Raw genomic sequence first — 26,912 nt, forward strand, 5'->3', positions numbered from 1 at the left:
TGAACATCTGATCAAAGATATTCTCATCCTCCAACAAAAATGAGATCTTCATAATGTGTGAAGTGGCTGATTCTTCTGACACCTTAGCTTAAATAGAGTTTTTAAAAGTCAAGAATGCCTCAATGAGTCACTACAGCACAGGTGTCAAATTCACGGCCCTTCAGATGTTATGGACTACAGTTCCAATCTTGGGAACTGTAGTCCATAACATCTGGAGGGCCGTGAGTTTGACACCTATGCACTACAGCCTGTGTAACACAGAAGCTGGGTGCCATCTCTCCCCATATTTGAGAAGGAAGCCACTGGATTATGTAAAGGGACACTATTATCCCAGCCTTTTAATCTGATAGGCAGAACCCAATGCATGGCTCCTCCTTTCTGGCAGAGGTCCCAGCCTTGTTGATATTTCATATAAACCGGATCTCCCCAGCACTAGGGATCTCGATTTGGGGGGGAAACTCACATCAAAGAAAGAGAGACAGAGTGAGAGAGAAAAGGAGCTCTATCAGTTAGGATGGTGAACCACCCATGTATGAAAAGCCTTTTCTTCCTCCTGTCTACCTTGTGCCTTTGTTCTAGCCATTCCGCATCTCGTCCATTGCGTTTCTCTGCGTATCTCGACCCCATGCAACAGATCCACCTGCGATGGGACCATGATTCAAATGAGATGATGACCTTTGAGCTTCATGTCCAGTCAACTGGCTGGGTGGCATTTGGTTTCACCCCTCACGGAGAACTGCCTGGGGGAGACGTTGTGATTGGTGGAGTCCTTCCCGATGGTAACATGTATTTCTCGGTAAGTCTCAAACAGGCTTCACTTTTCACATGGTTGGGCAGGAATAAGGAATCTTTCAATCTCCAGTTGCAGTTACAAAATTTCTCTGCCCAGATATACTGTGACCAGCACTTCCACTGTCAATCCCTTCTCTTTTTAATTTTGTTATTTTTATGGACATAAATAAAAAGAACCGAAGAATGAAAATAAAGTCAAAAGAGCAGTTACAATTAGCTCTAAAGACCAAGAAAGAAAAATTAAATTGTATATATAATATCTAAAAATCAATGAACAATTACTATTAACAATAAAACGTGATATCATAATAACCTTAAAATGATACTTATCATACTAATCTAATAAAAATCATAAAATCCATATGCAATATGATTCACTTAGCAATGATGTTGAACAAGGTTATAATAAATTCAAAGAATCTAACATCAGTATTTTACAAGTCCACTAATGAATGGTTACTGTTATGAATGTCAAAAAAAATCTCACATAGTAAAAGTTGAGTTGGAATATTATCTTCTTTCATCATGTGAATAAATGTTTATCTGTTTCCCTTTCAACCCCACTGTTTGTCCTTTCTCAATCATGTACACCCCCTAACATGTGTGACATGACATTTTTTTATCATCTTAACACCTTGGGGCTTCAGCATTCACATCTTCACACGTTAAATGTAACAGGTTGCTGGCACTGCTGTAACCAACACATTTAGTGAAGTCACTTTTAACCTGCCTTTCTTTTGTGTTGGAGTAAATCTCAGATGGATTTGGCAACGGTTGCTTTCTAGGCATGCTCAGATCACTTGGCAATGCTCAGTGATAACAGCTGTGGCTACAGCACTTACTGGGTCCTGACCCAGCAATCCCAAGTGGAGAAGAGAAATGGAAATTAGGTTTTTGTCCAGAGGTGGATTGGCTGGTTAGATCACTTGGGAGAATCCTGGTGGGCCACATGTGCAAATTCTCGCATGGGACTGGTCAAGAATAGCACAGTGGCACCTGAGACCTGATAAGGCCAGCAAGGAAGAGCGCAGTCAAGAAGATGCCTGACTTCACCTTGCTGGCCAAGGCATGGTTCCATTAGTAGAAAGTCCATGTCAGTACCCAGGTTTGTCCTAAACCAGCCTAAACCAGTGAGAATGGGCATGCATGGCGCAGTTGTTAAGAATGGTGGACTCTAATCCAAAGAACTCAGTTTAATTCCCCACACTTCCACATAAGAAGCAGACTCTGATCTGATGAACTGGATTTGTTTCCCCGTGCCTACCCACGAAGCCTGCTGGTTGACTTTGGTCCAGGGATGTTGCAGTTAAATGTTGTACATACATAAACCATCCAAAGGAGTCATGCCTGCTGATCTCTGAATGAAAGCTTCATTTGGCTATTAAAATTCTCATTTTTGTTTCTACAAATAACAACACAGTTTGTTGTGAGGGAATGGAAGAGGTTCATGATGTCTCTGTATAATGTTCCTGCCATGACCTGGATGGCCCAAGAGGAGCTTCTTGGTTGTGGCACCAATTATGGAATCCCTCCCTGGGGATAGGCATCTGTCCTCTACTATCACTTTCTGTCAGTGGGTGAAGACTCTTTTGTTTGGCTTGGTGTTCCATCAGTGGTTTGTTGTTCCCTCCTTCCTACCTTAATTTCTTTTATATATATATTGTTAGCTGTGTTTTTTAATTGGTTTTATGATGTTTGTTTATTATGCTATTTTAACTGCTGCCTTGGTGGCTGGACACCACTCAGACAAGTCAATGTTAAAATAAGAACTTTATTGACTTGGGTCGCCCTAACTACAAGGTGCTGGAACTGAGGATTCTTGTCCTCAGTTCCAGTATTTATTCTATTTTCAAAACAGACAGTAACCAATCAGCTTTTCCCTTCTGCTCCAGTCCCTGGTCTCCCATTGGTTCTGATGGAGCTACATAGTTTCGGTCTGACATAGCTCCCCAGCTTGGTTTCCCACTCTAATGCAAAAAGGTGGGAGCTGGTGATTGCTGGGAATTGCAGCCCTGACAGATTGGACAGAAATGTGGGGCATAAATATTGTAAATAAATAAACTTGGCTTATTTCCATCAAGATCAAAGAATCCCCTCTAGTCACACAAAGTCATCCATATGTGTTCAAATCTCCAGGGAAGTGAGAGGATAAAACAGGTGATGTTTTACATAGCCTTTGTCTCTGCTGCTGGCTCTGTCTTCCCTTCCCCTTCCGCTCCCCTCAGTCTTGAATCAATTAGACCCTACTACTTGGCAGGTGGGAAGGCCCTGGGACAATCCCACCCCTCCCAAGAACTGCCAACTCCAGAATGATTTATTCTAAAGGCTGCTCAGCAAAGGCTACTCAGTAAAGACACAGCAAAGATCAAGCATGAATGACCAGCCCATGAAGGGAACTTTATTGCTGAGATATGAACTCAAATCTCCCTTGCTCTACAAGCCTCATTTTATCCAATGTTTGCCTTCTGGCTTTTTTGAGTAGCTTCTTGGTATCTTCCTTAGGACTGGCATATTGTGGATGAGGAGATTGTCATCGAGGATGAAAGCCAAGACTATGAATTGTTGTCAATGACCGAAGACAAGACTTCCACCACTTTGACATTCCAGCGCTATTTCCAGACATGCGATGTTCATGACCAACCCATCACGGTAAAACAATGTAAAGACGTTAAAAAAAAGTTACTGTCAAAAAAGTCTCCCCACTCTGGCAGCGAAGCAAAATTAAATTTGTGCTACAAGTAATCTTACTTGCCACAGGGAGACTAGCAAGTGAAAGCAGGGCTTGAGGAAATTCGTCTGTACAAGAAATCTTGCTGTGACAGACATTTGCCCTCATCACCTGGCAGATGCCTTTTGCCTAATCACGAGCTTGTTTTCTACTTTGGGGCACCACTGTGACATAGCAGTTGGAGCTACTCGATATGTAATCATGCATGCTTATTTTTTAATGAACACCATGGGACAGAGAATTAATACACATGCTTCCTCTATATTTGACTAAATGATTCAGCTGGTTGACCAATCATTTAGGCCGATTACGCACAAGGCATTTGCTGTGCGATGGGGGCAAATGTGCATCACCACAAGTTTTCTTGTATGTACGTATTTCCTCCAGCCCCACTTTCAGTTTTTATTCTCCCCATGGCAAGTGAGACCACTTCTGGCACAAATTTAACTTTTGCTTTGCAGCCAGAGTGGGCACATTTGCTAGTGAGCACCTCTTCCAACTGCCCACAGTCAGCCTGCTCACCTAATCTGACCTCCCCACTCCCTTGCACTGCTTTGACTTCTCTAAATGCCAAAGGCCAGGAGGAGGAGAGGAGGGGAGTTAGAATCAGGCACCTCAACCACTGACCCACATCTGCACACAGAGCTGGCCCAGCATGCCTGTTGTGTGACAATGGCAGCCAGGTGAGAAAAGGTGCCAACTTAAAGAGAAAGGAAGAGCCTGGCTGCTGGGACTGCTTGGGAACAGGAAGAAATACACTTGGAAGCAGTGGCCAAAGGCTTGTATCGATACATTGATATAGTTGGCTTTTGCAAAGGAAATAAACAGAGAAAGAAAGGCAAGAAGCAGGGTCTATTTCTAGCTCCACCTTACCTACCCCATTCTGCTTCTGCCCTCACCGATTAAAAAACAAGCCTCTCCCTGGCAGCAGTGAGAGAGAGAAAGAGAGGGGGAGAGCGTGGAGCGGAAGAGAGGGGAAGAATATCAGCTTTAGTGTTGAGACTCCTGCTTGTGATGAGATCTGTGCCTCTAAAACTGTTGGTGGGAGGAGTTTAGAGAATTGGAGTAACTAGAGCCCCTTTGAAGCTTCAGCAAGCAGCTGCACAGCAGGCACTGGGTTGCCTCCTCATATGTAAACAGATAAATGTGAGGAGAGCCCTCTGCAAGCTCAGTACACAGAGAACAGCCCTGAGTAAGGGTAATGGGCCATAGCCTTCTTTTGAGTTGCCAGTTTACCTGCCTGTGCTAATATTTTCTGTTTACCATGTCCCTCTGCAGAGCGATACGCTACGAATAATTTCTGGTTTTGGTCCAGATGACACGATTGATTTCTTCAAAGGAAAGCTGATCAAAAAATCTCTGTACCTCATGTCATATTTAGACTTTTCTGACTTAAAAGCACCCAGTGTCTACTATGCATATGACCTCAAGCTAGATGATGTAAGTACTGAACCACCACCAACATAATTGGAAGGTATTCCTGTCAACAGGAAATGTGCAAAGAAATTTTGCTTGGCTTTGAGTTGAATTTATTCATTTTAATATCTTGTTTTGGTTCTTTTGGTTCTGTCACTTTTTTTTATTTAACTTCATTTAAATCCCACTTCACTCTTATGGGAATCCTAAGTGCCTTATCACATTCTCCCCTTTTCCATTTTCTCCTAACACCAACCTTGTTAGGCAGGTCAGGTTCAGAGTGTGTGACTAGAGGTGGTGATTAGGTAAACCCAAATCACCAAAAAAAACCCAACCCCTTATTGGGACCCTGTACTGGTCTGGAATTTTGTTCCCAGCAGCTGCTGTCTGGCAGTGAGAATATGAGTCAGGTCAGGTAAACCCTGACCCAACTCATGGTAAAATATACATCTACTTTGGCCCTTGGTTTAGCCTCTGAATATTCCCACTCAACTTTCCTCTCGCAAAGTTATAAGCTTTTACTCAGATACCTGGTGAAATGTGGTTTCACCACAGTGGCCTAATAATAGCTGTATTTCCTCTTCACTCTTCCTTCCCTATTATGCCCTTGCTTAATGGCCATTCAGCAAACTGAGGGCTTTCCAGGGTGCTCTACCCTTCATCGTACCAGTGTTCCAAGGCAGAGCACATGCACAGCCCACGCTTTCTCCATTTACATCTATCAGTTGCCAACTCCACAGTCTTTAGTATGTGCTTTGCCTTTGATTTGTAGTTCCCCATTCCAGAGGATGACACCACATATGCCTGCACTTTCCTCCCACTGCCCAGAGTCAAGACAAAACATCACATCTACAAGGTAAGTTGCTTCACAATGAGAGGGAAACTGGGAGCCTCTCAAGACTGCATGGATACAACAAGCAGTCAAATAATTCTGCAAAGTTTGCTTAACTAGAACCAACATTACATGCAATGTGATGTCACCTTTGGAGAAAACCAAATATGGCATCATGTCACCCTAGGAATCGCCATAGTGTTCCTGGTGATTCTTGAGTGATTTCCCTGGAGGTAATGCTATGTTGAAAAAAAATTCAGTCACTTACTGAAGGAGCTGCAGTGAAGGAAGAGGGTTGCTGCTGGAAGGGCTGCCAGGTCTCTCTGGGGGAAATCCCCTGCCCTCAAGCCCCAACCCTGCTGCTGATCAGCTGATTGGCAGGCCGGGTTACCAACAGCAAGGGAGGCCTAGCCTGGCAGCTCAGCAACACTACTGGCAATGCAGTAACATCAATTCCAGCATGCACCAGAAATGGTATCACATCACCAGCAACATGTAGACTCTCTTGTCATTGAAATACCTCCCCTCCCAGAAATCTGCCTAACAACCCTAGCCATCATGTTATACTCCTGTAAGGAAACCAAAAATCAAAACAATTGACTCCAAAGAAATAATTATATCCTTGCAGAATATATGATAAGCATGTGCAAAAATGTAATACAAAGTGCAGCAAACAACCAAACAATAACAACAACACATTTGAGAACCCAAGCAGTGTAACGAAGTCCTCTAAAGACTTCAGCAAACCAGCATATGGATTCCACAAGAGTTCATATACAATTAAGAAAAAAATCCCAAAACTAGATAGATTTTTGAATAATAATTCCCTGTTTCATACAGCAGAAGCTCCTACATCCTCAGTCAAAAGAGTTGAAATGCTGTCTTGCCCAAATTAACTGCCAGGATCAATCTTTGCAAGATGAAAATGTTAAATCATACAATATATAAAATCTGTCTTATTGTGGAATATTTTTCCTAATTGGATGTGAACTCTTGTGAAATCCATACACCGGCTTGTTGAAATCTTTACAAGATGTTGTTACACTGCTTGGATTCTTGAATGTGTTTTTATTCTTGCTTGATTGTTTGCTGCACTTTGTATTAAACATTTTTCACATGTTTAGCATATATTTTACAAGGATATAATTATTTGTTTGTAGCCAATAGTATAGTGTTCCTGATTTAATTCCTATAAGGAAACCGTCACCTTCAAAAAGAAAATGATTCACAAGACATTAAACAGCATGCCTAATGTAACATATACAGACACTTGGGCACATTCGAGCAGTAGAATGTTTAGAGCCCAAAGGGTTAATCTGCAACTCCACTTGATTGACTAAGAGAACTCCCCAGTGTTCTATAGCCAGAGAACAGGGAGTTTTGGAGAGAGAACTGAATTGAGAGTCAGAGTAAATGGTTGTTCTTTGGTAGCTCCGTTCTATGGAAACTGAGGGCCAGTTCAAAGTGAGCTGTCCTACTCTAAGAGCCAGAAAGGAAAGATTTAAGCTAGGAAATTGGTGCCAAAGTCCTGGAGATAACCATAACACAATAACACTGATAAATCACATGGGTAGCTTGATAGTTTTATATGAGGAGAGCCCTACTTAGATGTGGAGCAGGGAAGCTCCTGAGAGCAGGAGAGTTATATGGAAAGAGGATTGGAGCTTCTTGAGAGAAAGCAGCCATCCTTCTATGAGAAGCATTGTGTGAGAGACACTGTAGTGGAAAGACTGTCTTAGTGTTAGTGTTTAAGGAAGTGTGTGAGTAATACTTACCTTAGGGGGGAAACTAAAGTTTTAAAACAAAGTTCTAGAAAGTCAAACAGAACACTGTAACACCTATATGGGACTATCTAATTTGTTTTTGTCTAGAATTGAAGTGACTGCAACAACATAGGACTGTAACTTAGCGACCTGTATGAAACCTGTATCAACTGGGAAAAAGTTACTGAAACAATTTGTAAATAGTAACCTCTCAGAAACCAGCTTCTTATATAGATATATATCCATTTAATCCTTTTCCAGTAAAGCTCTTTCACTTGGTTCCTGTAAATAAAATCTTTTAATTTCATGGTTCAACATTTCAAGCCTCTGGTGCCAGTTTATTTCTTGACAGAAAAAAACCCCCAGGTTATTTTGGTGTCCCTTCAGAGCTACTTCTTCCTCACTGAAAAATGCCCTTCATGTGCAGCTAAAGAATATTTAGACAGTTTGATAAAATGATAAATGTGGGAAAACTTAAAGTATAATACACCCTCTCAAACACCTCTCCATGCTACTAAATGTCTGTTCTGAGAGAGAGAGAAAAGAGCTATACTGACCATTAGGCACTGGGCAGTGGGCAGGTATTTAAGGGCACCCCCATTCAGAGGCGTGTATATGTGATACCTAAATAATCTACAGCAAACTTGGGCAGTAAAGACTCAGCATAAGTACCATTGTGTGGAGAAGATTGGGAAGAGAGCTAGGTAAAGCCTGTGCTTACTTACTCCTTTGAGCTCAGTGAGGCTTACTTCCATGTACCTGTACATCAGACTGTGACTATGAGGGAAAAGGAGGAGAGAGCACTGCTGTCCCCTCCCTTCTGACTGCTGTCCTCCCTCAATCTTTCTGGCCTTTAGAGGTTGTGGCTATTTTAGCAAAGATACCATTGCCTCCGTGAATCACCAGTGACATCAAAAACAGACTCATGTCAAACAGATGCCACACATTATCTGAAGACTGCTGCTTCTGACAACGAAGGATATAGGGGAGAACCCAAGCAACCTTTTTTTCTTTTTTTGTCTATAGTTTGAGGCTGTGATCACACCACGGAATGAAACCATTGTGCATCACATTCTGGTTTATGCCTGCGGCAATGCGAGTGTTCTGCCCACTGGGGTGAGCGATTGCTATGGAGGGGATCCCGCTTTTGCCCTCTGCTCCCAAGTCCTCGTGGGCTGGGCTGTAGGAGGAGGGGTAAGTATGTGGAATTTCCTTGACCCAGCAAATCATTCCTTGCCTGCAACCAAACTTGACCAAACAGAACTTGAAGGGTTATCTCAGGCAGCTTGACCAAGTTCCAACCATTGATCTCACAGATGCCAGTGTGGAGGAATTTGTTTCTTCGTTTTCTTAGAATAATACTGAAGAAGCTTGATACATTTTAAATTGTCCTTGTATGCAATTATTTAGTCTTTGCTTATGTGCTGAGCCTTTTCCAGGTCCCAATCAATCAATCTTTATTACAGTTATAGACTGGTCTATGGCCAATCTACAAGGCCACCGTGCATTCCTTTGCCGCACAATAGCAGCATCACACAAACATGTAAAACTGCTGTATACTGAGTGTGACCAATGGTCTTTCATATGCAGCCTCGCATACTCTGACTGGCAGCAGCTGTCAAGGGACTTACTACACACCTCATTAGGAGATGCAAGGGGTTGAACCCAGGACCTTATGAATGCTAAGCAAATGCTCTGCTACTGAGCCATGGCCCTCCCCATCACTGCAAAAGACTGCCTTCTGGCAGTTACAGTCTAGATTAGCCTCTATAAAGACACCTGACTGTGAATCCAAACAACCAAATGCCATACCTGACAAGTAATTTTTTTCTCTTCTTCTCTCCCCTCCTCCCTTCCCCCTGCCCAATTAGTCCTATATGTTCCCAGATGAAACTGGAATCTCCATAGGTACACCACAGGATCCCCAGTGGGTCCGGTTAGAAATCCACTACAGCAATTTTGATTTTATTCCAGGTGAGTAAATAGCACGTAAGAATCTGATGAGAAAAGTCAGTTAGTCAAGACCCCCCCTGGCTCTCATTTTTCTTGGGCCGTTTCCGCACGGCCCCCCAGGCGCTCCCACGCCGGCAAGAATTCTGCCTGCGGGGGGTGGAGGCTGTTCGCACGCAAGTGTGCGGGCGGCCTCAGGAGAGGCCGGCGGACGACAGGCAGCTCCGCATGGAGCCGCCTCTGCCCCCTTCCCTTTCCCACTCACCTTGTCCCCGTCATCGGCCTGCTGGCCTCCGAAGCCCCACCCACGCTGCCCTCCGACCCCCAGGGGCCATGCTGGTAGGGGCTGATGGGAATTGTAGTTCCTGAACATCTGGAGAGCTGCAGGTTCCCTACCCCTGAGCTAGTTGGATTCAACCCCAAGAGAGCAAGCGGCTCACAGTGAAAGGCAATCAGCGACAGGTGGGTGGGAGGGTCTCCACTCCTTCCCTGTCCATGGTGTTCAGTGCCAATCAGGAATACCAGCAATTAAGAGCTGGCACCAGCCTGCCCCATCCACCCCCACACCCAGTGATTCTGAAGATCTTCCATCTCCTACCAAGAAGCATAACCAGCAATTCATTGGGTTCATTGTGGAGACAGCAAATGAGGAAACACTACGAGATAATTTTTGCCTCCATAGCATAACTATGACCATCGTAAACAAGTTGTTTATACTCCATGTTGTCTAAAGTTGTGTAAAATTATGCCATGATAGTACATTCTAGCTAATTTTAATCATGAAAAAGATATCACCAATATGGATTGCAGATTTCTCGTGTGTATCTGTTTTCCTCCAAACAAAACACCTCATCTTTAAACTATTTCTTCAGGTGTCTCCCTTTGCTCAGCTGCCTCTCACACCCGGGTCCCATGAGCTAGAATGTTCCTAATTTACTATCAGCCTTCTTACTCTGTTGCTCCTTTTGTTCTTTGTCTCCATGACTTTTCTATGGTCAGTTTCACACAAAGCAAATCTGAAGAAGTCTACAATGAATTCTACTCAAGTCTATTCAATAGGGCTTAATTCTAGTAAACTGTTTTTGGAATTGCACAGTTCACTTCCTGTTTGGATGTCCCAGGGTTTAACTGAGAGATCAGGCTACCTTTATTTTGTCTTGAAGAAGCATCCATAGCCCTATTTTCGGACTGTACCCTAGAACACAACGGAACACTAAGGCAAGCTTGAGCCCCTACACTTCCTTTAACCCTAATCCTAACTTATTATTTTTATTTAATATATTTTTGTTACAATCTTGGGAACAATTTATGACTGAATACATTAAATAAAAATAATAAGTTAGGGTTAGGGTTCAGGCAAGAGCAGGGGCTCGGGCTTCTCTTACTGTTACGTTGAGTTCTATGACGCAGTCCAAGAATAGGGTTATGGTCAGTATTAGGTTTCGGGTTTTTGTTACAATTTTGGTAACAATTTTGACTGAATTTTGAATATGAGGATTTTGAATATGGAGCTGCTGGACACCATTTATATTTATGCTAGTATTTTTATACTGTATTTATGAGATTTAGCTTTTACTGTTTTATCGCTGCTTTTAAAGATTTAGCCATTTTATGTTATATTATGTTTATTGTTGTACACCGCCCGGAGCCCCTCGGGGATAGGGCGGTATAAAAATCTAATTAATAAATAAAAAATAAATAAATTAAATAAATTAAATAAAAATAATAAATTAAAGTGAGGGTTAAGGCAAAGGCAGGTGCTCAGGCTTGCCTTAGTGTTTCGTTGAGTTCCAGAGCGCAGACCATGAACAGGGCAATAGTCAAAATCTGGTTTCAGGATTTTGCCTTAACACTTGCCCTTGCTTGAACCACAACCCTAACTTTTCATTTTTATTTAATTTATTCAGTCATAAATTGTTCCCAAAATTGTAACAAAAACCCAAAACCTAAAACTGACAATAGTCATATTCTCGGATTGCACCCTCGAACTCAACGTAACACTAAGGCAAGCATGAGCCCCTGCCGTTGCCTTAACTCTAACCCTAACTTATTATTTCAATTTAATTTATTCAGTCACAAATTGTTCCCAAAAGTGTAATAGAAACCCGAAATGTCTCCATCTAAAAGGACCAGGTGTTAGGTGGTGGGTGATGTGAGAACTCCTCTATTTAAACCATTGTCAGTGAGTAGACAATAAAGACCTTGATGGACCAACAGGATCATAAAATAGAATCATAGAATCATAGAGTTGGAAGAGACCATAAGGGCCAACCCCCTGCCATGCAGCAACACACAATCAAAGCACTCCTGACATATTTAGGTGTCATAAATTCTGCAAAACAGATTTCTGGGCCTCCCTTTCAAACGTCCGCTTCTACACTTGTCCACTAAAAACCCCAGTTAACCTTGCTTCTTTAAAGCCCAGCCCTGTTCACTGAGCTCCAGACCATGGCCTAAGAATTGGAGATTTTTGCCCTTACTCACTACTGGGCTTGACGATTTCATTTATATCAGTTTCATGTGTGAAGAGATTAGGGTGGAGAGGAGTAGAGCTGGAGCCATGGAGGTAGTCAGGCAGGAGAGAGAGAAAAAAGTGATGGCCATCATCTGTTGGCTTTCCTCAGGAACTGAGGGACCAACCAGATAAGATGTGAGTGGTGCTACATATACTCAGAAGTATGGAGAATTATGTGTACGTTATAGTATTGATTAGGCAGTGTCTAGTCTTTAACACAACCAATGTTCCCAGGGCTAACTTCTCCAGCTGAGTAGCTCTGTCATCAGGGAAAACATCATTGGAAAAGTTACATGATAGGCCCAACTCCATGGTTGCAGAGATTTCTGCATTTGCAGAGATTTCTGAATCTTGTCCCCCTGCTCCCTCCCCTCATCCTGGCAGCCCCGTGAATCGCATAGAATCGTGCATTTAAATCAGTCATTTACCTTCTGTTTTTCCTTTCATAGACCTAATTGACAACTCAGGGATAAGAGTCTACTACACCCCAGAACTGCGGCCGTATGACATGGGGGTGCTACATACTGGGATCTTTACCTTTCCCATCCATTTCCTCCCCCCAGGGGTAGAGAGTTTCAACTCCTATGGATTCTGCAATACCAGTCGGTTTGAGGAGGTAAGCTTTAGGATGGTGAATAGCTTACTGTTCAGGTGTGCTTTCTCAGTTGTTCACTAATCTTGTTCTCCAGGAGACTTTTAACACACAACCAGACACCATGGGATGGATCCTACCCCTATCCTATCACTCCGCTGAGCTAAGTTTATTTATTTATTTAAATATTTATACTCCACCTTTCCTTTTGGTTCAGGGTCGAATTCTTCAATCTAGGAAGCCATCCTCCAACATATGAGGTATTTCCTTAGGAAGCAGAGCCACCTGAGCCAGAGGAAAGCTCCTTAGACTGAAAGAGGAGGATGGGTGGATCCCGCCAATATGTTCAGGTCTGGAGAGGGGATGAGCAGTTACCAAAAAAAATTGTGCCATTCCAAAATGTAATTCACATCATAGTTTTATGTAGTCTGTAAGCATCTAATAACACAAAAAATAAAGCAAGAAGTCCAGGTGCCTCTTGAACCCCCAGATCCTGACAGAGGACTCTCTTTTTTGAAAACACCTTTACCCCATTTTTTTTTGCTGAAATATTTCCAACCTGGTTTCTTTCACAGTGTGGTCATATTTAAAATGTTTTATCTTTCCCACCAAAAAGTATTGTCACCCAACTTCCCCCCCCCCCCCACACACACACACCATTTTTTGCATCCGTTCACCTCAGTCCTTTCCCAATCCCCTCTTTTTTCCTCGGGGGGGGGGGAGTTGCTGCTTTGGTTGAATCAGCGAAGCAACAATGGAGCTGCAGAGCATCGAAGCAATGAATCAATGAAGCATTGTTTCAATAAATAAGCAAAAATATTTTTTAACTCTCGCAGCAGCCTTGAAATGTTTTGAGCAGGTGAGGACAGACAAAAATATACATACATACACCTTTATTGGCATAAAAAATATAATCCATTATAATAACGAAAAAGAGACACAGTTGATTAACATTAAAAAAGTAATGTAAAATAGAACAGAAAACAAAATTAGGTAAATACTTACATATTTTACAATACCTAAAATTAACACCTGTCCCTGACAACACGTAGGTTTATAGTACCCTGTAGGAAACTAGCTACCCTCTGCCCTTGATATTCAGGAATAATTGAAACAGTATGACATATTTTATTCTTCTACTCATTTTATACAGGATTTCGGGCTAAGTTCTTAACCTCCATTCTTGCACTGAGAACCAATTCCTCTGTTGTACCTTTAACGTCCTTTTTTTAATTGAATGGCCCTTCTGCAGATCTGTGCAGGAGTGCAGACAAATGTTGTGGTAATGGGGAAAGGGAACTGGAAACTTTCTGGAAGCATTTTAAGTGGCTTGTGTGGAAAAGGCTCTTTTATGTATGGATGACAATCCCTGCCTCTAAACACTTCCAAATTTCTCTTGACAAAAACCTTGATTCTCTCTTTTGGACTGTAGCTGAATGGGACCCCAGTGCCTGATATGCATGTCTTTGGCTACTTGCTTCACACTCACTTGGCTGGAACAGGGGTGAGAGGAGTCCAGTACCGGTAAGAAAGGCAGAAGCATAGGGAGAGCCAGTGGCGTATCGACAAAAAATGGCGTCCTGGGCAAGAACTGAGTTTTTCGGGGGGTGTCCAGTCCTCCCCTTGCCCAGCCCCACTCATGGCCTCCCTGTCAGGCACGGGGACTGTCCTTGTGACCCCTTCCCCTGCAGCTGCTCTCCCCAAGTACAGAAAGGGCCAGCTGTTGGGAGGGACTTCAGTGGGGTATAATGTCACATTATCTTGCAAGCAACCATTTTTCCCGGTGAACTGATCTCTGTCACCTGGAGATCATTTGTAATAGCAGATCTCCAGCCGCCACCTGGAGGTTAGCAACACTATCCTCAATCCCATTGCTTTGTCTCTACCCCCAGGGATGGCAAGCAGTTGCGAATCGTCTGTGCAGACAATAAGTATGATTTCAATCTCCAGGAGACAAGAGGAGTGAAGGAAGTTGTCACTATCAAAGCGGTATGTGGCTTTGTGATGTCCTTTTGTTGAAGTTGCCTTCTGTTCCCTCCAATCTCACTTGTGGCTTGCTTTGTTTACAGGGCGATGAGTTCTTGGTGGAATGTCGCTACCAAACACTTGATCGAACAGATCTGACATTTGTAAGTCTTACAATTGTCTAATCATATAAAAAGGTGACAAGGGACAGTGAGTAAATCAAGCATGGTGATTCCCCTCATCCACGAATAGTTTGCTTGTAGTCTACCACAACTGCCATATTCCATTAACACGAACAAGAGAAAGGGGAGGAGAAGCCAAGCATTCAGGGCAAGGAGTGGCATGAAAATGTGTTTAGGGCAGAAATGGCGGGAAGAATTGGCGGCATTCGATTCTTTGTCTTGCCACTACTAAGACACAACCTGCATGAACCTCTGAGGATATGCTCTAAAAGAATAACTGCATGCCAAGGGTCCCCAATCTTGCTGAACCTGGGAGTACTTTTGACATTTAGAAAACAGGTAGTGGTCATCACTACAAAATGGCCACCATGAGGAAACCAATTATAAAAAACATGAAGAGATTCCACCATGGGGGCAGATGTTTCTAAATGGGTGCCACCTACAGATTCAAAGTTAATACTTGCTCCTGCATTCTTCCAGAGCACCTCATACTCCATTGTGAAGGAGGAACGGCTCTTTGCTTTGTAGCAGAGATGCTCTGGGAAAGAGAAAGTGGGCACCAGGAAACACACCAGTGGGCGCAATGGTATTTATTGGAACCATCTTGGAGACCACTGTCTTCATATCGTGCCCCGATTCACTACAAGGATTTTCAATCAGATTGCCCTGAAAGTTCATCAATGGGAACTCAATTCCAGGGATCAGGACCATGACATGTAGGGAGAGGGGCTTTAAGCCCTCTTTCTTTATAGTGATTTCTGAACTGAAATTGCCACTGGGAACTGCTGTTTGTTGCACTAAGGGCTGTGTGCTTGCAGTTTTCCCTGGAGCTCCACCCCTGCCCCCCAGCGTTTCCCAGCTCAGCAAGTCTTTTCCCCGCCCCAGGATTTCAGGGCAGGGAGGAAAGCTGAGCCCTCTGCTCCACACACACACACCTCAGCACTGCCCAGCTTGGCTCTCCTCCCCGCCCTGGGCTCCAACCAGTTCGCCCGAACTGGGGCCAACCGGCTGAATCCCACCACTGTTCATAGTGATGAACATGGTGGTTAGCAGCAAATGCTCTATTCCTGCATCTTAGCTAACTTGGCCATTTTTTCCTCCCTTTTCTCCAGGGCGGGCCAAGTACCCTGAATGAAATGTGTCTGATATTCCTCTTCTATTACCCTCGTAACAACATCTCCAGCTGCTTGGGATATCCAGACATTCAATATGTTGCCCAGGAACTTGGCCAATCAGCAACAGAGTGAGTGTTCTTAAATTGGGCCCAAAGTGCACGAGTGGTGTGTTTTGGAATGTGCAGACCGAGACAATCATTCTAAAATGTAATGGAAATAGTTTGAGGAAGATCTGCACTGGCTTGCCGGAAAGGTGAAATCACGTTCTTCCCAAATATCCACACCAGCCCCAGTTTCCTTCAAATGTCTGGAACCCATGGGAGACTGTGGGAGACAGAGCATGAGGGAAAGGTAGTTGTTGACACGTCAAGTTTCTTCCAGTTAAAATCTAGAAGTAAATCGTAGAATCATAGAGTTGGAAGAGACCACAAGGGCCATCAAGTCCAACCCCCTGCCATGCAAGACAAGACCTGCAGGGAGGTCAGGGCAGGACTTGACGGCGGGTGGCCGCGGCACCCACCTGGGCCACGCACTGCCATCGAGCCCCATACCCCCAGTCTCTGTGCAGGCCGGCTTTTGCCCTCCCCAGGCCCTGGGGATGGCAGGAGCCGGCCTGCAGGGAGATGGGGCTCGGCACCCCCAAGCCCCACCTCCATGTGCCAAAGGCAGGCGGTGCCTGGAGAAGGTATTGTCCCTGGGTGCCATTTCCCCTCAATACGCCTCTGCCCAAAGCTCAGACAGATAGCCCCAGTTGAGGATTTTATCTCTTCTGCTCATTCCAATCGGTCCCTTGCACAAATAAGAATTACTCTCTGCTGCAACTAGCAGATCAATACAGGTTTTGCAGTCTGATGGCCTACAGTCTCCCTTTGCCAATTCCTAGTTCTCGTCTCCTATTCCATATCTAATCTGGAAATAAGGAGATCTTCCACTTGGAATATTATTGGAGCCAAGCAGCCTCTTCTTGCTTCTCCTTCGAACTTTGGTCAGTGTGAGCCATGGTTAGGTTTTGTCTGCTTGTGGTGAACATGAAATTGGGTGGATTCAACATCTTCCAAAGAGCCTTCCTCCAACCCCCTCTGGAAGAGCTACATCCGCTGAAGCAGGGGTAGGGAACCTGCGGCTCGAGAGCCGCATGCGGCTCTTCTGCCCTTGCACTGCGGCTCCACGAGCTGAGCCGCTGGCCCCATCCTTGCCCACCCTGAAGGCAGCAGGGCGGGCACACCAACTGCCCACGGCCGGCTGGGCTGCGCCGCGGGCTTCCCCTCTCGCCTGCCCCTTTGGAGCGGGGCGGGCGCTTTCCTGGCGGCCAGCGAGGCCGAGCCGCTGGCCCCATCCTTGCCTGCCCTGCAGGCAGCAGGGCGGACGCATCCATGCGCTTCTCAGAATGAGCGGAGTAAAAGGTAAAAAAACCCAATATATACAGTGTTATCTTTATTTTAAATGTCAAAAATTATTTGCGGCTCCAAGTGTTTTCTTTTCCCATGGAAAATGGGTCCAAATGGCTCTTTGAGTGTTAAAGGTTCCCTACCCCTGCTAGATTGCAGGAAGGTTCAAACATGAGCTGAAAGGAAAGACAGAGAAGAGTCTGCAGAATGCCAGGCGAATGGGAGTCTTCCTGACCTCAACAGGTACAACACTGGCCCATTTTGCATAACCAAAAGAAACAGTTTGAAGACAGGAACTAAAACATTTCCTCCGTGGAGTTCTGCATGGTTTACCACCACCCAAAACATCTTATTTTCAGCCTGAAAATGGTTTCCATTAATGCTCTTCTTGAGCAATTCTTTTATGGAAACAGTTTCACTTTCATGATTCTTTTGTAGAAGCGTTTTCGCTTGCTGTACAGATCTCTTAAAACATTTCCTAGGCCGCTGTGCAGTTCCCAGACTTCCTCCTTGGCACCATTTTCTGAGCTTGCTCTGTGAGCTCAACTGCTTATTTTTGTCATTTTTTTAATTGGATGGGGAACAATCTTTGAAGCCTCGTGTACACAACCTACGAGAATTGCAGTCCTAGGCCCTTCCCCCACTTCTCCTGCTGCCGCCGTCGCTGCGCGCTGCTCTGAGCGCGCAGCATCCCTAGCGCGCATCTGGGCGTCCCCACGACCCCGCACTCTGCGCGGGGTCATCCAAAGGCGCCGTTTTCGCCAGCGCCAGGGATGCCGCGCGCTGAGCGGGCGCAAGAGCGGCAGCGTCGGGGCGGCTGCGCTGTTGCCACCCCTGACGTGGGGAGTGCAGTGGGACCCCGCGCTACTTGCGGAGAGTAGCGCGGGGCTTAAGGTGAGTGGGGAAAGGGCCCAAGGCTTTGAAACAACATAGCATTGATTCTACAGTAAATTTAAAAAAAACAGAACCATTACAAAAGGGTGGCCAGTAATCATTTCAGGGAGTGAGTGCAGACAAAAGGGGGAGGGGGGGTAGAAAACGTTTTGCAAATGCTTTCAGGGATTTCTGTGGAAAATGCCATTTTATAGGAATAAGGTAGGTGCAAGAACAGAGAATGCACTTGTACATGTCATTGTTTTTGGAATATTTTTAATTAAGATTTGAAAAAAGCACACAAAAAGTACATTAAAAACCTAATTACAATGGGAAAGAGAAGGTCCCCGATTTCTTCTACACCCAATATAAACACACTTAAAGATTTGTAACTAACTCTCTAATTACAATTATAAAATTATCCGTACTAATAAGGTTCGCACTTTTCTCTATTATATTTATGTTCTTGTTCTTCTATTCCTTTAAATCACAAATCATCAATTATTATTTTTTCTGTCTTAGGCAGAAAGTCTGTCAGGGGTTTCCAATTATCAGTGAATTTGGAGAAGTTCTTTTCTGTAAGCAAATAAGTGAGTTTAGCCATTTCCACCAATGGATAAATCTGCTGTGACTTGACTGCTCACATACACACACTTTCACCTTAAGATGTGTTCCTCTTTCATGCTTTATCCGGTGCCCATCTCTGCTTCCCTGGTAATTCAGCTCCTCTTTGATTTCTCCTCCACAGCTCAATGGAAGGGATGATGGCCATTAACCTGGTAGACTGGAACAACGACACTGCCAAACAAGCGGAGAAGGCATGCAAAGAAGCAGATCAGATTGTCATCATTAAAACAATTGATGTAAGTGGGACTCCCGTATTGTCCAGGGGTATGGAGATTCCCTGGCTTTCCAGGTGTCTGCTTGGGAATCCTGCCTCTTTAAAAAGCCACTGCAACAGCTCAAGGAGGCTCGTAGGGAGGTGGGTGTTGGCCTTGGCCACTAACTGGCCAGCTACCTGCATTTCCTGAGGAGAGAAATCCTGTCTAGGAGACAAGGGTGAACAGCATACCCATTCAGTAGGGTTGCCTCATACATTTGGGAGTATTGAGCAGAGCCCTGAGGAAGTGAGCTAGCACTCTTTCTAATGCTGTAAATTTGTGAGTGATCCCCAACTGAGCACCACAGGTGAGCTAGGCAAGGGATTTAGCCATAAATAGCTTTATTACTGCCGGTATGTAACCACTTCCATGCAACTGAAAATGAGTAAGGATCGCCTTTTTTTAATTTACTGTTCAAATGCACAATTTTTGTCTTTCAAAATTGATGGATAGAGGTTCCTCCTGGCACTTCTGGGCCAGCACTTTTGAAGCATGCTTGAGCCCAACTCTAGTTAAGGAGAGAATAACACCATTGTCGGCAAACATGAGGATAGGTAACTTTTTGCCACATGCAAGTGTTGGTGCAGGAACATCTTGCTCCCAGAAAGCTTTGATAAGTGAGTTTATATAAAAGTTAAATAGGACAGGGGCCAAAAGGCACCCTTGGCTCACCCCCTTCTGTAAAGAGGTGGAGTCAGATGCCCCTCATGAGAATATCTTATATGCAACATGATATTTTCATGTAATTTAATAATTAAATAGAGAAGGCACCTATCAATTGAGGTTTCCATAACTTTGGTCCAAAAGCGACCATGAGAGACATTATCAAAGGCAGCTTCAAGGTCTACAAAAACTGCTAAGAGAGAACCCTTAGAAGTGCAGACATAGTGCAGACATATTTTTCTACAAGATATTCTGAAATCAAACAGTGGTCCATAGCTGACCGACCCTGTCTGAAGCCTTCCTGTTCCTCCCCAAGGATTCTTTCACGATCCAAACAATTAGAGAGTTTTAGACTATGATGCTTCATATATGGTTTACTAACTACTTTAATCAAGCTAATTGGTCTGTAATTTGCTGGGTCTGCTCTTGTACCTTTTTTAATAAATGGGGATTATAATAACTAACCCCAGTCTCATGGGATGCAAGCTATGCTATCAACATATGTAAAATGTTCTGCTATAATTGGAGCCCACTAGTCTGAATTGGACGTGATCAGGTGAAATAAAGTCACTACCTGGGGCTTTCCCTCCCTTAACTAATGGACTAAGAATTTTACTTCATCTGGGGTTACTGGGGGCCAGTGGAAGGGTGGGGTAGATTCCAAGTAGGATAGGAGTGGACATGATGATCTTTGTAAAGAGCAAAGAAGTAATTCTCCCAGATCTCAGGTGAAATTGTATTGGTCATGGCATTATTCATAAAGTTATTGTCAAGTGGTGTTAATCTCCAAAATCCCACTGTGTTGTTAGACCTCGCTGTTCTGGTCAGAGTTCTCCATTTGTCATGGATTGCGACTCTCAATGCTTAACAGGGCTTCATAGGGTCTTTTGCCTTCTAATGCTTGAGCCTTTGGAATCAAACCTGATCAAAAGTTATTATAGAAGCTCATGAGATCTACCTTAGCCTCTAAACAATCATGATCAAACTACTGCTTATTAGGGGTCCTTCAGTGAGAAACATCACTGCTGGGTCTGGAAAGAAGAGGCTTAAGGATCTGAATAAGTTATTCATATGCAGTGGTGGGATTCAGCCAGTTCGCACCGGTTTGGCAGAACCGGTAGCTAATCCAACCACTGAGCCCCCGTGGGCCCCGCCCCCAGGCCCACATGTGATGGGGGCACAGCAGCCAGCGGGGTCGCAGCCACCCCTGGCTCAAAATCCATTGGCAGTGGCCCTGCTGCCTCGCCTTCAGAGGCAGCAGGACCACCCTGCTGGAAGTTGAGCCGGGGGCAGCAGTTGCCGGTGGCAAGCCACTGCCCCTCCAGCTGCTGTGGCCCCGCCTCCCCCCTCAATCTCCATTGGTGATGGCCCTGGTTGGAAGTTAGATGGAATGGAAGTTGAATGGAAGTTGAGCTAGGGGTGGCATCAGCTGGAGGCCGCCCCACCTCCCCTCTTGATCTCCATGCTACCACCAATAGAGATTGAGGAGGGAGGTGGGGCCACAGCAGCAGGCAGGGTCGCGGCTTGCCACTGGGGCCGCGGCTTGCCACCAGCTACTGCTGCTGCCTCCTCCTCAACCTCCAGCGGGGTGGCCCTGCTGCTTCCGAAGATGAGGCAGCAGGGCCATCGCTGATGGAAGTTGAGCGGGGGGCGGTAGCCCGTTCCGGTTGAGTTGAATTCCACCACTGCCCATATGTGTTTAGCATAACATTTCCTGCATTCTGACCCTTTAAAAATTTTGACCCATATCTGAATTAAACCAGTTAGTTCATTTGCAGTCAAGGCAGCTGTTCCATTTGATTCACTATCTCCTCAGTTCCACTAGAGAATCTAAATGGGTAACCCTTGAGCGTTTTAATTGATGGTTACCAAGATCACACATCAGAATAAAAGTGAAATGATCACTTTCTGAATGTAGTTTGATCATGAACTTCCCAATCTTAGCTATTAACTCCCAAGAGACCAAAAAAAATAAATAATTGTTGGATACTTTAGATTATCCAGGATAATCCCCCAGCATTGCACCATTAAGGATAGATAGGTTTAATCAGCATTGCAGCCCTGCTGAGCGCCTTCCCCTTGCTGATGGTGGTGGAAACTTCTGTCAAGTCACAGATGACTTATGGCGATCCCTGGTGGAGTTTTCAAGAAGAGACAGTTCAGAGGTGATTTGCCATTGCCTGCCTCCATATGACAATCCTGGTATTCCTTGGAAATCTCCCATCCCCATACTTGCTAGGGCCAACTCTACTTAGCTCTCAAGATCTGACCAGATTGGTCTAGCCTGAGCTATCCAAGACTCTGCCAAACCTTCAGGAATTTTCCAAGCTATGGTTGGCAACCTGACCCTTGCCTAACTCCAGGTTTGTCCCAGAAAGCATATCATGACCAGCTTTTCCTCAAGTTGCTATGGTTATTTCCTATTCAATGTGCCCATCCTCAGGGCCAGAGTGACGGGGAACTGTGCCCAGGGCACGCATGCACCCTGCACCCCTGCCACACACCCTGCATCACCTGCCCATGCCTGCCCATGCCACACCCACACACTGGCACATGCCCAGTGCGTCGCACCCAGTGGTGGGATCCAAAAATTTTACTAACAGGTTCCCATGGTGGTGGGATTCAAACTGTGGCGTAGCGCCAATGGGGCTGGGCGGGGCATGATGGGGCGTGACCGGGCATTCTGGGGGCGGGGCATTCCTGGGCGGGGCTGTGGCAAGGACGCAGCTGCTGCGCCGGTCCTTGGGCGGGAAACGAATGCACGCAGGCGCAGGCTGCCACGCACGCCAGTTGCACCTCCTGCTAGACTGCTTCAAGTTCTGCGTGTTACTGCTGAGAGGAGGGGCGTAACTAAGGCAAAAATCACGTGGCAAAATCACCAGTTAGTAACCCCCCCTTGGCACACACAAATAATTAGTAACCTACTCTCGGGAACCTGTGAGAACCTGCTGGATCCCACCTCTGGTCGCACCCCACCCTCACCCCATTGGTGCTACATGACTGCCCATCCTGTATTTTTCAGACACTACCAAATGAGTATAAAAGCCATCTGAGAGGCGTAGTCCCCACTCCACATTGACAATTAAAGATGTTGTGTAAATATAGCCTGGAATAAACTCAGCGTTTACTTTCACTTTTTCTTAAAAGCGAGTTAATTTCACATCTTTCCAACAGGGTCCATCTTATTTCTGACTTCATCAGAAAAAACGTCACCCAGTGGACCAAATTGCCTGATACCCAAATTAATCATTATCATTTTTCTTTTCCTCTTCAGGAGGTGTCTGTCAATGAAACTGGCTTCATTCGAGATATCATTGAACCTGACCCAGTGCCCTGCAAAAATATTTTTGAAAACGAGCCTACAACTGAACCAGAGATGCCAGAGATGCAAGCCATGTACCAGGCAGCTGTGACATCTAATGCCCTCAACACCAAAGCCAGACTGCCATTTCTTGCCCTCTTCCTCATACATTTGGGTTTTACTTGGCTCCTTAGTTTCTCCATGAGTCTGCTCTGAATCTTAAAGGCTACAGAGATCAACAAGGGCCTCCTGCATACAGAATTGTGATCCCGCCAAATTAGCCTTATCCCACATTAACTTTACCTCATGCACACTGGTTCATGTTTAAAAAGCTGCTTACAACTGGAATGACATTTTTTACAGCCTCCTGTGTAGCAGATGCCAGCATGCATGCAGCAAAGCTGGCGGCGTCATGGTCTCCTTGTGAGAATCTCAGCTGAGTTGGATTGGTCAGAAAATGCAGAATGCCAGATTAAATGGATCACGTCCCACAAAACAGGTCTTGACACTGCAATCCTAAATCAGTTGACTTTTAAGAGACTTACTCTGAGTAAGATTGCATTGTACAGCAGCTAATGCACACTCTACAATCCACAATTGCACACTCTACAATTCACAATTGCACACTCTACAATTCACAATTGCACACTCTGCAAGACATTTATTTCCCCATATTTAACTACCATCACTTTCATTACATGCCAATACTGGCCACTTGCCATTTGCAGCCTATTGTCCAAAACTGGGGATTATATAATTTACTCAAATAAACATTTTTTTTAAAAAAAAACAACAACAACCACCAGAGATCTGATGATAGTGAATGGAAATCAAACCCTCAAATTTTCAGGTGCGTCATCTCATGTACTAAAACATATGCCATTGTTCAAATACACAAATGGTTTTCACAATAATGATTGCATTTTCATGATGGGATTCATGCAGGTTCATGCCGGGACTAGAAACGTCCTCATTTGCAAAATCAGCCTCTTGTCAGGTTTTGCTTATTGCCTTGACACTCAAAACAAAGCATTTTGTTCCAGCGCTTGATATTCTGCATCTGGAAATGGCTCTGTTTTGCAGAATGAATCCTCAGCACCAATAGTGTATCCTTTTAATAATTATGCCAATAGAGTCTGCACCTCTTGATTCCATGTCATAGAAACCTTTCAAAGGATGAAAAAAAGATAAATTTAATTAAGTCACAATGTGATCTTTGCCTGCAGAATAAGCTCACTTCCCTCCCAGCTTCACAGCCGGCACAACGGAGATTCAGCCAACAATCCTTTCCTGGGAATAACCACACCTGTATAAAATGGGACTTACTTTCCGGTAGACTTGCTTAGGCCAGTTCTTTCACTCTGTTTAACCCAAACTATCAGTCTTGCCTTTTAACTACCTTTTAATTATTAAATGCTACAACTAGGTATATCATTCATTCCTCCACCTTCTGTGTTTTTCAAAACATTTTAAATAGTTCCAACGCAACTCTGAGTTTTGTTTTGGAGACACCCCAGATCCTGGCCAATCAGTGCCAGGTTTTGTTGTAGATGAAGAGCTGTTCATGTCAAAAGTGAAAATTCCAGAAAAGAAAAGTTCAACTTATACTAAATGCTGGGCTGTTTCTTCGATGTCGGTCGCACTGTCACAGAAATTTTACATTGATCTTCACCTTGTACTTCTGGCAATTCTGTGGGTCTTCGGCCGTTCTCTTTTCGGTGTCGGCCTGGCAGGCAGGAAAGAAGCCATACAGCTGTTTGCTTCAGTTTTGGATTACTTCGGCTTAGGATGGTGTTTTGGGCTAATAAGGTAGCCAGCTGAACTGTCAGACACAGAAAATATTCATAATACCAGTTCCGGTAGATTTCAAACCGGGCTAATGTCTGAGAAATAACTTGCGCAACATAACACAGCAGCAGTGACAGCACAGTCTTTGCTGCATTGACATGAGCCTTCAACTGTGAAGGAGGCAAATTTTGTCCCAGCTTTTGAGTGTGCCTGAAAAGCGAGTAGAGAACCAGGACCAAAGAGCAAACCACCACCATCAAGGGAATGGAGCAGCTGAGCATGACGATGAGGACTCGGTAATGAGGGCTCATGAGAATAACTATGGTTTCTATATTCCCATAGTTGTGCGTACAGTTAAAGGTAGGCGGAAGACTGGTTGTTTGATTGGTTAGGTCTGTGGCTTTTTTCTTATGCATTGCAGTTGTAATAGCCCACTGAAGTAGGACTGCGGCTCCCAAAGAAACTGAAGTCGAGCCAAGGAGGAGCCAACGCACAAGACCGGGAAACTTTAATTTCAATCTCAGCAAAAATGCCTGCTTGAAGTTGACAATCTTCACGCAGTAGAAAACGCTGAGCCAGGCAGTGCACCAAAAGCTGGAGCAGCTTGTGATGATATCGAGGGTTAACATGACTCTTTGCACGTTATAAAATGTGCTGTAAAACTCTTCCCAGTTGAGCGACAAATAGTAGTCCAGGATTAGCAAAGTGGCAAAGAGAAGGTTAAAGAGAGCGAGGCTGGAGAGGATCTCATCATTTGGCATCAGACTTCTTCCTTTGGACCAATCCATGAGATTCACCACAATGATAAGCCCATTGATCATGATGAGCAAGAGATAAATGAAGCCTGAAATAGCAAGGTAGAAGCTCACAAGCTCATGGGGTTCCAATCCCCTATTTCTATGCACAACACATTCCATAGCAATGCTATCTTTATTCTGTTCCTATGGATGGTACATGGAACTATGTACTGTCTGGCTCAACATCAGAATGCTCAGAGATGGCATTTAATTGATTAAAAATCTGTGAGTTACTAATGCAAATGTGCACGACTATCTGGTTACTGGTTTTCTAGGCAGCAGCTGGAGCAAATGTGAAATTCACACAGATATAGAACACAATACCTTCATCTATTTTCAGAAACCTTGACGATCTGATCTTTCAGAACAGTCAAAAAGCTGAACCTTTGATTATTTTTTTTGGATTACTATTATAGATGCCTTTTACATCCCCCCCCCCCCCCAAAAAAAAAAAGAATGACACTGAGGCTGTTTTCGCCTTAGGTCAAAAAAGCCGGTAAAAGGATGGTAAAAACAGCGATATAGGTGGGGAGTTCGCATGGCTGTCGCTGCAGAAACAATGCTGCAGCAATGCAGCAATGCTCGGGGGGGGGTGAATCTTCGAAGCATCGAATATATGAGGAGTGTAGAATGCAGCACAAGGCTGTTCATTGAAGCATCGATACAACACAGAACTAAAAAAAGGGAAAATCATGTAATGGCAGTTTGAAGGAGGTGAGTGCAGACATACATCATTGTAAAGGGAAAGGACTGAAATATTTTAGAAATGTTTTAAGGGATTTGTGCAGAAAGGGTCATACTCTACGCTCTGTTCCAGATTGCTGTAATCTTAGTCCTCTGAAATTGTTTATCAGATGCATCACTTTATTGCTTTAAAATCGCCTTGAATCTCAGTGAGAAAGGTGGGCTACAGATAAAGTAAATGATTAACAAGAATAGTAAGTCAGTCTCCACCTCTGCATTACAAAAGAAAAGAACATTTTAAAAAAAAACCAGACAGAAGACAGGGTCAGTATGTACCCAAATGTGCAGCTGTGTGGTGAAGATGAAAATCACAGGAGGATAGTGTTCCCGGATTTTCATAACAGATACACGTTTGCATTTATTTTTTTTAAAGGTCATGTAAACAAATAAGGGTTGAGTAGAATGGAAAATTCCATTCCCTGGAACACTTTTCCTTTAGCACCCAGGATTAGTTTTTTTTTGGGGGGGGGGGTTGTTTTGTTTTTAGATTGTTTTACACAGCTCCTACTCATGTCAATAGGCCCTGTGCAGCAGGAGGAGGAGAAGGAGGAAAAAGAAGAGTTTGAATTTATACCCCCCCCCTTTTCTCTCCTGTAAGGAGAACTCATTTCCTTTCCTCTCCCACAA

The 26,912-nt window shown here is 44.3% G+C and overlaps 1 protein-coding gene across 1 annotated transcript; it reads left to right on the forward strand.

The window, feature by feature from the left end:
- The first annotated feature begins 457 nt into the window (after positions 1 to 457).
- On the forward strand, positions 458 to 25,784 carry LOC125436161 (putative DBH-like monooxygenase protein 2). Its single transcript, XM_048502880.1, has 13 exons — positions 458 to 796; positions 3,295 to 3,441; positions 4,799 to 4,960; positions 5,709 to 5,792; positions 8,558 to 8,725; positions 9,403 to 9,505; positions 12,446 to 12,612; positions 14,021 to 14,112; positions 14,481 to 14,577; positions 14,658 to 14,717; positions 15,848 to 15,978; positions 18,860 to 18,974; positions 22,930 to 25,784. Exons 1-13 carry the CDS (start codon positions 515 to 517, stop codon positions 23,170 to 23,172), a joined length of 1,851 nt encoding a protein of 616 aa, XP_048358837.1. The 5' UTR covers positions 458 to 514; the 3' UTR covers positions 23,173 to 25,784.
- Positions 25,785 to 26,912: the final 1,128 nt, after the last annotated feature.

Source organism: Sphaerodactylus townsendi, linkage group LG07 (genome assembly GCF_021028975.2).
Source record: "Sphaerodactylus townsendi isolate TG3544 linkage group LG07, MPM_Stown_v2.3, whole genome shotgun sequence".
Lineage (NCBI taxonomy): Eukaryota > Metazoa > Chordata > Lepidosauria > Squamata > Sphaerodactylidae > Sphaerodactylus > Sphaerodactylus townsendi.